This window comes from Varanus komodoensis, unplaced genomic scaffold (genome assembly GCF_004798865.1).
Source record: "Varanus komodoensis strain SLA01 unplaced genomic scaffold, ASM479886v1 scaffold27, whole genome shotgun sequence".
Taxonomy (NCBI): domain Eukaryota; kingdom Metazoa; phylum Chordata; class Lepidosauria; order Squamata; family Varanidae; genus Varanus; species Varanus komodoensis.
The window spans coordinates 12,865,810-12,879,123 of NW_025335701.1; the positions used below are offsets into that span (position 1 = coordinate 12,865,810).

The 13,314-nt window shown below is 41.3% G+C and overlaps 1 protein-coding gene across 17 annotated transcripts in view; it reads right to left on the reverse strand.

The window, feature by feature from the left end:
• Positions 1-8,315: 8,315 nt before the first annotated feature.
• Positions 8,316-13,314, reverse strand: part of CAPRIN2 (caprin family member 2) — a 33,730-nt gene continuing 28,731 nt past the window's right edge. For all 17 annotated transcript variants that reach the window (XM_044434267.1, XM_044434266.1, XM_044434265.1 and 14 more), the window contains 2 exons: positions 12,840-12,903; positions 8,316-9,210 (listed from right to left, as the gene is read on the reverse strand). In XM_044434267.1, the coding sequence (XP_044290202.1) occupies positions 8,642-9,210; positions 12,840-12,903 (633 nt within the window). In that variant the 3' untranslated portion in view covers positions 8,316-8,641. The remainder of the gene's footprint in view (positions 9,211-12,839; positions 12,904-13,314) is intronic.

A 13,314-nucleotide genomic window follows, 5' to 3' on the forward strand; every position in this document is an offset into this window, starting at 1 on the left:
TCGTTCTCCCCTCCTCCTCGCGGAGCTGGGCATGGTAGGCGCCATCTTGTTGTACGGAAGAAAAGCGACGCGCTCTTTCCAAGATCGTGGGAAGAGGCGCGGCTTTTCTCACACGTGGCTTATCAGCTGCAGGAGGCCCTGGGTCGGGTCAGAAATGGGGTGCTGCGGCTGTAAGAGAGTATTGGCGGGTCTTACTTCACTCTTGGCTCTCCTGTGTATTTCTAGCTGCTTTTGCAAAAGGGAGAGGGTTGGAAAAAAGGCTTAATTCGATCAAGCGGCTGGGTACTTTTCGCCAGTGGTTACTGAAGCCCAAGGAAACCTTGATATTAATTGCACCAGCAGTCTGCATGTTTTGGTCGGAGCCTTTCTGCGGGAATTTCTGCATCGCTTCCCGATCTTTGGTACAGAAATTGACGTTCCCCTCTGCTGCCTCTTGGGCACTACAGAGGACGATCGACTCATCTAAGAATGAAATAGCTTTAGAAAGGGAGGATTCAGGTTTCATTTTGGAGGGGGGACACTGGTACACATTTGTGAGATGGGCCCCTTTCATTGTCACATGATGACCCCGTCCCTGATATATAATTTCGTAGCATTACAGAAAACTTTCCTTTCTAATGTTTTCCAGAAGTGTTCTATTTCAGCTAAAACCACCAAGAGTCTTGTGGCACCTTAAAAGGCGTAACAGATTTATTCTGGCGGAAGCGTCCGTATACAGCGTCCACGAAAACTTGTGCCAGAATACATCTGATATTTTTCACTGTGCCAGAGGCCGTTTTGTTGTTCTAATTCTGACATGCTTTCCCCATTTCTGAGATTACACCATGAGTCATACACACTGGGGGGTTTCTACCGTGATCCCAACCTTGCTACTTTTGTTTAACCTATTTTCCAAAAGTAGGCTTGAAGGGAATTGAAGACCAGTTCTCAGATACTTAGGCCACATATGTATGTATGGTTAGAGCTTGCACATCTTACTGGCAGGCACTAGCTCCTGATGTCCCTGGAATCCATGACTATAATAATTGTGGCTTTTTATGCTACCCACCAGATGTCCCCATTTTGGCCAGTTCACAGTGTTTCTGGGATTGGTGCGGTTTGAGTGTGCTTCTCCGATGACGTCTTCTAGTTTAACTGTACAACTCACTGTTTTACTGAAGGACCTGAGGAGCAATTAGCTTCTCAGAGGGTTGCTTGTGTTGGAACAAGGCTGTTGATTCGCTCCAGCAAATTTCACATCTGGGTGATAGGTGCATCAGGGAAAAGAAGTGTGCATAAATATTCCCAAGCATAATCCAAAATCTAGCTTTACCCTCCACCCCACAAACAGTAATGTGTTAAAAACCTGGGCCACCACCACATCTGACTCCTAGTGAAAGTGTACTCTTTTCCCCACCCATGAGGAGGCCTTATGGTTGGAAGAGAGATGCCAGAGGTCAAATACACAGAGTGAGGCTCGAAGTGTGAACATGATTCAAGACTGACCCATTTAACAATTTTTTTTTCTACATGATTTAATGAAGAAAGATAAGTTCTGGTACACTTTGTGTGTATCAATACACAAAGCAGTTCTAGTTCTTACTCCCATTTTACAGACATGAGGAATGAGATAATAGGGGCTTGCTTAAGGTGACTTCATGAAATGTTAAGCAGGCACATGTGCATAATTTTGCATACGATGAGTCTGCTTTGCTGTAACAGCTCTAAAACTGCACATAACACCTCCACATACTATGGACTCAGTTCATGCGCCAAATAATATAAATGAAGTCATACCTAAGAAAATAGGTTAGTGGATTTTGGCATTGTCAAAGCAGTGACGCCTTTAGTATAGTGGGTCTAGAAAACCTGCTTTTACAGAATGCCGCTCCTTTTTCAGCCAGAAGGTCACAGGCAAGGAATAATCAAATGCAGAACTTGGGGACACCTGCCTAGAACCCTTGTACCTGCAAAGCAGCAGCTACATACCACACTGATTGCCACCATATTGACAAGGGATATATACATGCTTCCTGAGCAGCTGGTAAAGACTGGCTGCTTGCAAATTCACAGTGGCAGAAATTTTACAGCAAGTGTTACTGTAGTACTTTCTGTAGTGTGACATAGGAAATGGGCACTGTTGATCTTCAGAACACAAATGTATGAGCAGAGTCACCCAATAAGATGAAACTGTTTACAGTTTACAGGTAAAACCGAAGTACAACACAGATTACACTAGAACGGAAACGGAACTAAAAGCCAGTGTCAACTAGCATCAATGGAAAGATTCAAAATGCAGTAAGGATTTAAACTGATTTAAATGCCTTGGGATAACTGAGAAGTTTTCAACCTGGCACTGGAAAGAGCCTAACTTAGCTGCCAGGTAAGCCTGTCTTGGAAGTTCATTACACAAGTGGGTTTCTACAGTGGAAAAGGTCCTATTCTTAGTAGCCACCCACCTGATTTCCTGTAGCAGAGTTTCCTGAAGGAGGACCACTGAGGAAGATCTTACGGTCCAGGCTTGTATACATGGGACAAGACAGTCTTTCAGGTCACCTGGCCAATACGGGCTTTGAATAACAACACTAGCACTTTAATAGAGCCCGGATGTGGACTGGCAGCCAGTGCCCGTGGATTACATAAGTATATTTATAGATAAATATTGTTTTATACCAGATAAATATGTACCAGAACTTTTCATTTTAAGGAAGACATTTTTTTTGCTGCAACAGACTAGTATAGCTACTCCTCTGGAAATAATTACAAATGTGTACGCTGCTCTTTTCTGCTGAATATAAAGAATAGACCAGCCCAAACACAAAGAAAAAAGGCTACTGCGGAAGCAAGTTTAAAATTGTCCTTTATTCAGTTCATTCTGAAATGCTGCAAAGCTTTTCAACACCAGATGAGTTCACAAAAAGATCTGCGGCAGCCTTCAGGATGCTAGCTAGTTGTGTTTTTTTAATTCAAAGAAGGAAAAAGTTAAGAATCATTAGAAGAGTCAGCAAATAATTTAGGTTTGTCATTTGGAAGAAAAGGGGAGTATCTTTCAGATTTTACAAGATGCTTGTAAAACATCTTTCAAGCAGCATAATTAGACAAAATATTGCATAAATAAGAAAAATCACAATATCAAAACAATGCTATAGTATTCCTTGCATCCACCAAATTTAAATAGACACTCTTATCTGCTTTTCATTGTCCTGATGCCAAATACCAGTTCTAAAGAACAGTGCTGTGAAATCTGAATATACCCCTCCGATTTATTTTCTGTTAAATTATCTCTTTCCTACTGAACACAGGTTCTCCTTCCCCTTCATTCTGCTGTCAAGGATTTTGTGCAACTACTGCCTGAAAAGGTATAAGCAAAAGTCATATATACAAGAGGGCCATACTACATACACACGGATACTAAAAGTCTCAAAGCTTTAATGGGACTTTGCCAAGTTTTTTTTTTAAAGTGCAGAACATTGACAGAAAAGACAGAGTAGTCCATCAAGGTGGTACTTCTTTACACATCAAAGAGAGTATCAGAGTAAAATTAAGTCTGAGGAGGAAGAAATTCAGCTGAAATGTGTCGAGTAGGAATACTAGAGGGCTAAAACTATTACACTGCAGATATATGCCCACCTGCCCACTCTGGCCCCTGCTCAGAACTCTGGTGCTTGTGGGATAGGAAAAAACAAATAGTTTATTGCTTAAAAGCATAGCCTACCACAATACATCAGAAGCAACAAACAATACCATAGCCACCATGGTATAAATATAAATAAAGCATTTATACATACAGTACTTGATATAACTCAGCCCCCTGCCCTATGTCTTTTGGCACTGATTTTCTCAGCCAAATGCAAGTTTTGCATCTGGATTAATAAAGAATATATCACCACTGGCAAAAAGCATACAGAGCCAAGCCAAACAGGTCTGTTTGATAGACTGGAGAATACTAGCAAGTAGTTTATGCCTGGGATGCTCATATAAAAGACAATAAATAATGTAAACTTCCCCTGCCTCACCAGATTCACAGATACAAAATCTTTGGTGGATTGGAAAATCATTCTGCCTATCTGTATGCTGAAGGCATATTCCAAAGACACAAAGCTGTAAATTATTTTCTTTAAAGGGTTGTAGTACGGATTACAAAAGAATTCTCCAGTCTGAATGTTTTGTACCAGGGTAACAACATGAAACAGATATTTGTAAAAAGTTACGTAGATCCAACTGTTTAAAGACAAGTGTTTTCTTTAAATAGTTACTTATCTCGATTAAGTAAAAGTGCCAAAGACTCATTATCAATCCTGCTGCTGTGTAGAATGGGTCTGGGCGAGTTTGTCCAAGATTCTCAAGATGGAGAAAAACCAAGAGGCAGAAGAAAGAAAAATCTAACAAGATATTTCCAACATTCTTGCATTGATTGTACTCTGAATGTGCATGTACATAAAGCAACAAAAGTGGGCTCAGAAGAAAAGTATATCAGTTAAAGATATAAACTCTCATGAAAAGATTAGAGCATCAATTTGAGAAAGCATAATTTTAAACAAACCAACATGGGATTTACTCAAAACATTAAAGTACTAGATTTAGAAAAGAATCAGTTAAACTGGGTAGATTTTAAATTCAGGCACATTTCAAATATTTAAGGTGCAATGCTGTGCATGTTTTATGATTTTTTCTGTCTAAATATGCATAGGATTGTGCACTTAAAGAGTTCTGGGGGATACTGCAGGTGAAGAACGCCAGCTGTCAGATTTGAAGATGACAAGTTATTCAGGATGGTGAAATACAAAGCCGACTGAAGGACTCAAAGGATCTCTCCCAACTGGGCTAGTGGTCAACTAAATGGCAAATGAGAATCAGAGTGTAGAATGATGCACACTGGGAAAAAAATATTCTCAGAATTTCTTCAATTGATACATTTAAAGAAAAATGGTGAGGAAACTTCCAAGTACACATAAATATTTGAGCCCTACATATTTTCAAGTTATCTTCTGCAGGGGCACTGTTAGGCACAACCATCCCGAGTCTCTAGCCTCCAGCTCTGTTGCAAAAAATACAAGTACATTGGGCTCAAATAGAATTGCACGCACCCAGAAGTTTCCTCCTCTCATCTGCCTTGCATTCTGTTGCCTTCCCTTTGTATGGTTAAGATTATCCAAGATGAATCTTGGGGATGGGCAAAAATTATGCAAATATGTAATTTGGCATGTACAGCATCCATAAAAGAAGCAAATTCCCATGCCAAGAGTTATTAGAGTGGAGAGTCATACTTTCATGGCCAATATCTTAATGCCTTTGAATAGACATGCAGATGCAGTTGGAACACTGCATACAGTTCTAGCTGCCCCTCATTGCAAAGTACGACAAGCTAGAAGAATACAAGCAAATATAATTCCAGGGATTGAATCTCCTTCCATGCAAGGAGATGGAGTAGTTATGTGTTGATTTTTTTGTTTTTGTTTTTTTTGCTGTTCTAGAATGATGTGAGGGGTCAGAAGAAGACTGCTGGTCATAAAGGCTCATGCTTGACCCACTAAAGGAGTAGAGATCTTGCAACTACCATATGTTTGACTCCAACTCCCATTAGCCATGGTCAGCACAGCTGATGGTCAAGGATGACTCTGGATGGCCAGAGGTTCTCAGTCTTTGGAGAAGGAGGGTTACAAGAAGGGAGCCCTGTAGATGATTCACCCCACCAAATCCAAGAAAGAACTGAGATAGAGAAAAGCAAAAAAACCAAAAAAAAGAACTCGCTGCTCAGTCTTGTTAATAAATGGAAAGAATCCTAGAATCACTCCTTTCAGATGCTCTGTAGGTTATGCAATCAGGTTTCAAATGTTGTCACTGCTTGTGAGTTTGGTCTAGCCCCAAGATGGCTGCCTAGTTCAATTGGACTTTGGCACTGCTCAGAGGCTCCTTGGAGCTTTTGGCCTCAGTCAGTGCCAAGCAGAGAGCAGTATTCTCCAACACTTTGAGAGCTACATCTCCTTTTGCAGCTGAAGTTCATTCAGCTGTTTCTTCCAACAGATTCCAGCTAGATATCGCAAAACATTTCCTGTTAGAGCAGCAGGACAACAGAACCGATGACCTAGGTTGGTTGTGGGCTCTCCCACACTGGAGGCATTCAAGATGGCACTGGAGAGCCATCTGAGAGGGATGGTTTAACTTCCACGTCCTGCACTGAGCAGGTGGTTGAGCTTGATGGCCCTCTGGCCTTTTCTGACTCTACTATTTTGCGATTTGGCAAGGCAAGGAAAAAAGTGCAGTGACTGGACAGGTCAGAGCCCCTTTTCTGCTTCACTACAGAAATGAAAGGTGGGGGAGGGAGTAAACTCACCAGGTGAAGCAGAAGTACAAAAAAAGAACATCATGAACATACAAATATGGCCAGAACAGAACCTGAACTTCATTTCCATGGTAAGAGTACTCCAGGAGGGACTAATCCAATCCAAATTATGCCTTCAATAAAAAGCTTATCAGGTTAAGGAAACCACAAATGTGCTTTCTCACAGCTAATGTGGCACTCCAAAGGCAGTAAGTAAAAGCTGCCCTCAAAGCAAGTGGTACATCTTTGGCCCATTCCATATTCCTCCCCAGTACAGTATAGCTTTTACCACTGAATTATTGATCCAAACAATGTATTTTTCAAACTATGGAGACTTTTCTGCTCTTATACTATAATAGTATTGCTTAATGACTCAGTTCCTATTAATAACCCCTTAGGCACTGGCCATCTCACAAAACTGTAGCCGCAGAACTCTGGAATGTCTCTAGTGTCCTGGTCAAGCTTTAGATTTCAAAAAAATCATTCTCACACCTCAAGGCAACCAATTTATATTAAGGAATATATAATCCTACATTTGCTCAGTTACAAATGCAATGACATGCGTATTAAGCATCCTTAATGTAGACTCTTACAAATCTTCTAGTTCCGTAGTCTAGAAAATGTTTTCCATAAAGCTAGGAATACAGACCACTCAATTTTTGATTAGTTGAATGTCACACTCATTTAGCAGGTAGGACAGGAGAAAGGAAAGTAATAGCTTAAATTTGTGGATCTTACTCACTTACAGATTAATTTGAACTCATGTTGCTAAATCTCAAACATCTGGAACAGTAGCTGTGCAACCAGTATATGTCCCCAAAGACACATTTAAAATGATGGCCACTTTGGTGGATGATTAGAGCATTAAGAAGTTCTCTCATTAGTCTTATCACTCTTCTGTACTGACAAGCTCATTTTCACCTCTAACACCCAAAAGAGCCCACACATGAAAGCATTTTGTTTCAACCACTCTCATTTCTTAACAGCAATGACAACCACCAACATGAAGCCACCCAGATGGTTTTAGCAAATGGATGTGGAAAGACTTAAAGGCACAGGCTTTTCTCTCAAGTCTGCAAAGGTGGATGCTGTCATGGCAAGTGTCATATATGTAAAATGCTTATTTATTTATTTAGGGAACTTAGATGCCGCCCCATTCACCGAAGCCTCGGGGCGGCTCACAACCATAAATAAATAGAATCCTGTAAAACAATATAAATTAAGTTGCCCATAAAAAAAAGATGCCCATGAAGCAGTAAGGAAGTTGCAGCCCCCTAGAAGTTGAACTGCAGCACCCTTATTTTCCAACCACTGGCTGACAGAAAAAGGCCAAAAAAATCTGGAGGGCCACAAGTTCCCCATCTCTGAAGTGCCACTTGTATTGGCTACAAACCGATAAGCACAGCATTAAATCCTGCTCCATGTATCACGGAGCAAGCAGGTACAGGTTTTATTCCATAATCCTCAAAGCAGCATTTCCCCACACACAGTGGGCAGTTGCATGAGCCTAACCAGCATATGCAGTAAACAGCATTTGCTTTGCATGTTGGGACTTGTGTGGAGAGATCAAATGCCAAGAAGAACTAAAACACTTCTAAAACTAATTCCATTAGCTACCAGTCTTCCTTCCAGCACTGGCTTAAGCCCCACATCTTACAATGGGGCTTAAGAAATGAAGGTTTGCAGGCAGGTCTGTAAAAAAATGGGAAACACTTCAGATCTTCACTCTGACTGTTACCAACTGGATTTTTATCAGGGAATATGCAAATGTGTGAGTTGGATCGAAGTGTAGCCTGTGTCACCTTGACTAGCAGCAGCTCTCCAGGACTTCAGGCAGAGATCTCCATCGTCTGCTCTTTCTTCCCTTTACCTGGAGATTCTGGAATGGAGTCTGGGATCTCCTACATTTAAGGCATATGCTCTACCACTGCATTTGCTCCCCTCCCCATTCTCTATGAAGAACATCAGAAGAAATCACATACCCACAGTTATCCCAGTACTATAGACACTGATACTAAGGCATATTAACGTTTTTATTTAGGCACAAGGCATTGTGGATAGCCTAGGCTTGAGGCAAATTTTGAAGAGCATAGAAGCTGATAATTACAGTTCAAGAGTAAGTGCAAACGTAACATTCACAGCTTTCCTATCAAGGCTACATCATAACCGATAAAGTGCCACATCAGTGCTGACCCACCTCCATCTCTTAGCAAGATAGATTTCCATACCCCCATTTCAGACGTGTGTATTTAAATAGTCAGTATGCAGTGCAAAACTAGACCCCAGCTTTCACCTTCTTTCACTACATGGTTTGGAGCAGATTTACTGTAAACATAATAGTCAGTCTTGATACAGGAGGTATCCGGAGAATGTGGAGTATTTCCAACTACTTCCATAAATAGCTCCTCTATGGAGACGTAGCCAAATCTGGTCTCCTTGGAAAAGCTGGAGGACTGCGTGGTTACTGGCAGTCTCATGATCTGGAGCACCATCATTGGCATATGCAGACACTAAAACCTCTTCGTTTTTCATGAGATTCACATACAGGGGAACATTCACAGCGAGCTTCAGCATATGAAAAATGAACACATAGGTGCCATTGACAGGACAGTTAAACCTACCCAGCTGGATATCAAAGGTTTCACCAAGGTTGTTTAACAGGAGGTCAAACACGATGGGTTGATCTAGAGTTCCAGGAGCCAAGTTAGATGTTCGAGCAGCAGAAAAGGCAACTCTCATCTGCTGTGGGAGGGGATAGACGTGCACAGGTAGTATGGTTGCCGCTTGGCTTGTCACTGGCATGTCAACAGGAGTGATGCTGCGGGAGTCACCCTGCCCAGAGTCCCCACTGTTAAAGGTCTCACTGTCACGTTCTGGGCTGCTCACCTGAGAAGAATCACTCCATCCTGCTGTTGAAGATCATGAGCAATGGTTAGTTCTGAAGTAACCTTAAAATCAGAATTCAGGATTCTTCACGATCAATTTTCAGGCAAATGGTTCCAAGTACTTTTAAAATGAATTCTCAGTGTTTATGTACTAGACAGATTCCATTTCCAGACTTGCCCCAAATTCATTATCTATTTTTCTTCAAACTGAGGATGGAGACACTTTTATTCAAAGAATGACACATACAATCAAAGATGGTGGGGGTTTTGAGCTGCAAGACAAACTCTGCTTTACCTCAGCTTGTACTGCCTATTAAATGAGAGTAACCATCACAATTCAAGAAGCCTCTGTTTTGCTCATTTTTCCAGGCCCCCATCAGACTTGTCTACTCCAACATCTGTTCAATATTTTTAAAAATTTCTCTGCTTTTTAAAATGGTGAAGTCAGCAAGGTAACTTGCTGACCAAAAAGAGCCAGCCAATCAGTTCTATTTGCAGTCCAGCTTTAAGAGCAGAGTAGCTAATCACCCAATCAGCACTGTACAACTCCACTTTTGCTTTAAACTAAAACTCCTTCCTTTCTGAAGGCAGAACATGTATAGGATATGCAGTAAGTATGCTTCTACAAAAAGCTTAGCACTGGAATGAGCCGAGTCTGCCTTGATCTAGAAAGAGTGGGAGAGGTTGGATGCAAATAGCTAATTCATTATTTATCAGTAATACTTATATACTGATTATAATAAAATTCCTAAGCTGGATGTCATACAGAGTAGTACACATCCACCATTGAGGGATTTTTGTTCATTGTATGATTTCAGAGCCAAAGTATCTAGTTGAATATCCACTAGTTTGTATTGCTGGATTTCCAGAATATATTCCAGATACTTACATATATATGCCCTTCAAATTAATTCTCACATTTTAAACTATAAATGCAACAGAAACCCAACGTTTATTTGCAAAACAAACTTACGCCCTATTGACTTCAAGTACTTCAAGCATGTTTGCACAGGGTAGCACTGTTGCATGTGCGCATTTGTATTCAAGGGTGAAATGTGCAGTGGCCCAGTGCCCACACTGATAAATAAGATGACCTCTTAAGTGCCTACCCTCAGCACAGAAAATATACCCCATTGTGCACTATTCTTGCTATTAAGAAAGGACAAATCTTAAAAATGTGTGTTTATTTAGTGTAGAAAATCAAGTTACCAATATGAACTGTACTGTTTATAAATGCTAACGGAACTGGTGCATATTGGCAGCTACAAGACTGCTTTTGGACTCTCTGCTTCTTTCCCATTTCTCTCAGTTTTTCTCAGCTCCCTTCTTCTGAAGTATTCTCTACCACGAGTTCTACCTTGAGCTCTACCTGATGAGCAATTCTCTTCCTGTCTGTTTCCTTGCCTGCAACCTAAAACATAGAAACTTTAAGGATTATGTAAAGTCTGCACAGAGCTGCTGCAATGGCTACACTGAATTAGTAATGGCAGTTTTTGGTAGACTGAAATTAGATTATATCCATGTTATCTCCCAAACATATACTAATGGTTTAATGAAAAGGTGACAGTAAAAGATTCCTCATAAATGAAAGTGCTATTCTTAAAATGTATTATGTAAGCTGGTTTTGGTCTCTAAAAGATTTTCTAGTTTATGACACATGCTTCTTCTCAGAGTAGGACATCAAATGATAGACAGGTCCCTCCTGTCCCACCAATGGAGTTGGGAATTTGCAGAATTATCAAACATTCTGATCTAAGAGGGTGACTCCCCCAGTAAAGTGGTAGAACCAAGGGAATCTATCCCAACTAAAAACCTGGGTCTAAAAGCTGACTGAAACTGGGACAGAAATAGGAAACTGTAGTGAACGAAAAAGAGGTCCTGTAGGTTAGAGGAAAAAAATTGAAATTTGTGCGTCCTAAGGACAACCAGAATGGAATTTGATGTTCTGCTCCAATCAAGTAGCAGGTTTCAACATAACCTCAGCAAACTCAAGGCAAAGGTTTATAAAATGCCTAACAAAGGCAGTTGCAATCTATGTAGCAACTTGGCAAAACATCCAATATTGATTGATTGGAATATTGATAGAAAAGAGCATTTCCTGCCTTGACTGTGGTTTCTCTGAGAATAAACCAGAGTACCTGAAGGAATACAAGCTGCTGAGGGCCATTCTAGAAGCAAGAACAGATCTATGATTAGCCATTCCCCACCATTTTTCGGTGATGGCCATCACTACCTGCAAAGGCATGTGGATCCAGATCAGTATCCTTAAAACCACTCCTTAAAACCCTCCTTCTACACTAGTAGACAAAATTTAAAGGGGGGGGGAGGGGACAACCCGCCATGGGATTGTTTTCTTCTAGTCTGACCTTCAGATGGGTGTTGCAAAGTCTACTTTTCCTAGCCACCAACCCTGTGCAATAGAAAACTATGTACTTATGAAAGAGGAGCAGAGAATCCCTAGCCTACTGGCCTCCCTGCTCTAGCCTGCAGAGTCGGCAGTTCCTTCAGGTGGTGGAACTTGGCCCCTCTTGAGAAATCTTTGCTGTGATCTCCAAACTCAGATTTACTGTATTAGTGGGAATTCCCCTGCATGCACTCGCCCTCCCAATGGGGTCATGGACTCCCAAAGGACCCATGCCAGACACACAGCTCATAGGAAGATGCCAGGCAAAGCTCCTTCCACTGCTGGCAAAGTCCCTTTCTCTGTGCTAAGAGAAACCCTGACATGCGCAGGGTCAGGCCATTCTACTGGGGATGGTCACAGTCACTCGTCATTCAGGCTGCAGATGTTCTGGTGGTGGTGAGAATCTCTGTTCTTACCAGAAAAGCTACTGTATTCCTGTCATAAATGAAAGAAGGGTAACAGACTACATAGCATCCTTGAGTCCTGTAATATCAACTCTACAAGCGCTTTGCCATTGTAAAGTATGTCGCATTTTTGTTTGAAATATGATTGGGTCAACAGGGCAGAATTCACTCCTGTTGAATGCTGAAAACAACTAGCTTATGGAATAAAGGCAAGTCTGTTTTAAGAATGATGATCTTCAGTAGAAGCCCCTATCCCAAATTCTGAAATAATCCTGGCAAGGCTTTCTAGCTATCAAAAATTAGATTGAGAAACTTGAAATTTCACTCCCCTCCCTTTTTACCAGTACGGTAGCCTAGTTTAAATCAGGCAAAAGGCACTTTGAACTTGCCCTAAATTAAACTAGGACATGTACTGTGCCTCCATTATATGAAGCCAGCAACTACAAGCCCCATCATCTTCAGCTGCAACAGGATGACATTCTGCAGGTTTTTGTGTCAGTTGCCAGGCCCCACAAACCCCACCTGCCAAGAACAGAAGTCCTGTTCAGGTTGAGTCAAATATTTCCTTGCACACTCACAAGTTGTGAATGTGATCAGGACACCCAAGTCAGTTGTATTGGATTTGGGGGTGGTCAGATTGTGCAGTTTACCCCTACTGAGAGTAAAACCTTTGAACTAAAGAAACTAAAGAGCACAGCGTTTGGTATTCCAAGCAAAAACACATGCGGTGTGAGGCATACTGAAACATCCCGTCACTATAGAAGGCAGTCCAAATGCTGTATCATGGCTCGAAATAAATATAGAAGACGGAAATGCATTTTAAGCAATATTAGATGTAGCCTTACCTCTTGAGTTGGCTCGACCACTATTAATACCTCCTCGCTTATAGTTCTGCTGGTAACTCATATCCTGGAGGAACAAAAACATTGGTTTCAATTTAATTAAGAGCAACCAGGTAATATCTAGAGCCAGCCGGCTGTCAACATTTAAGGTATTAGACAGGTGGCAAGAAGTGAGCTATTCCTGTCCATAAAGCGCACTGCTGCTCTTAGAGGTCTAGACTTGGCTTTGGGACCGACTCAACCTTGGTTGTTCTGCTGGATGATCTTTATCAGGGAAGGAAAAGGGGGAATGGAGACCTGTTGCCCCAAGACTGCAAAGTACCTTCTGATACTATCAACCAAGGTATCCTCCTGCACTGCCTCCCTGGGTTGGTGGTCCTCAGTTATCTGAGGACCAGAACAAAGACTTTACAGTAATCACATCTATTTTTCAGAAAAGCCTCCCCTTGGATGTCATGCACTGAATAATATTATTCCA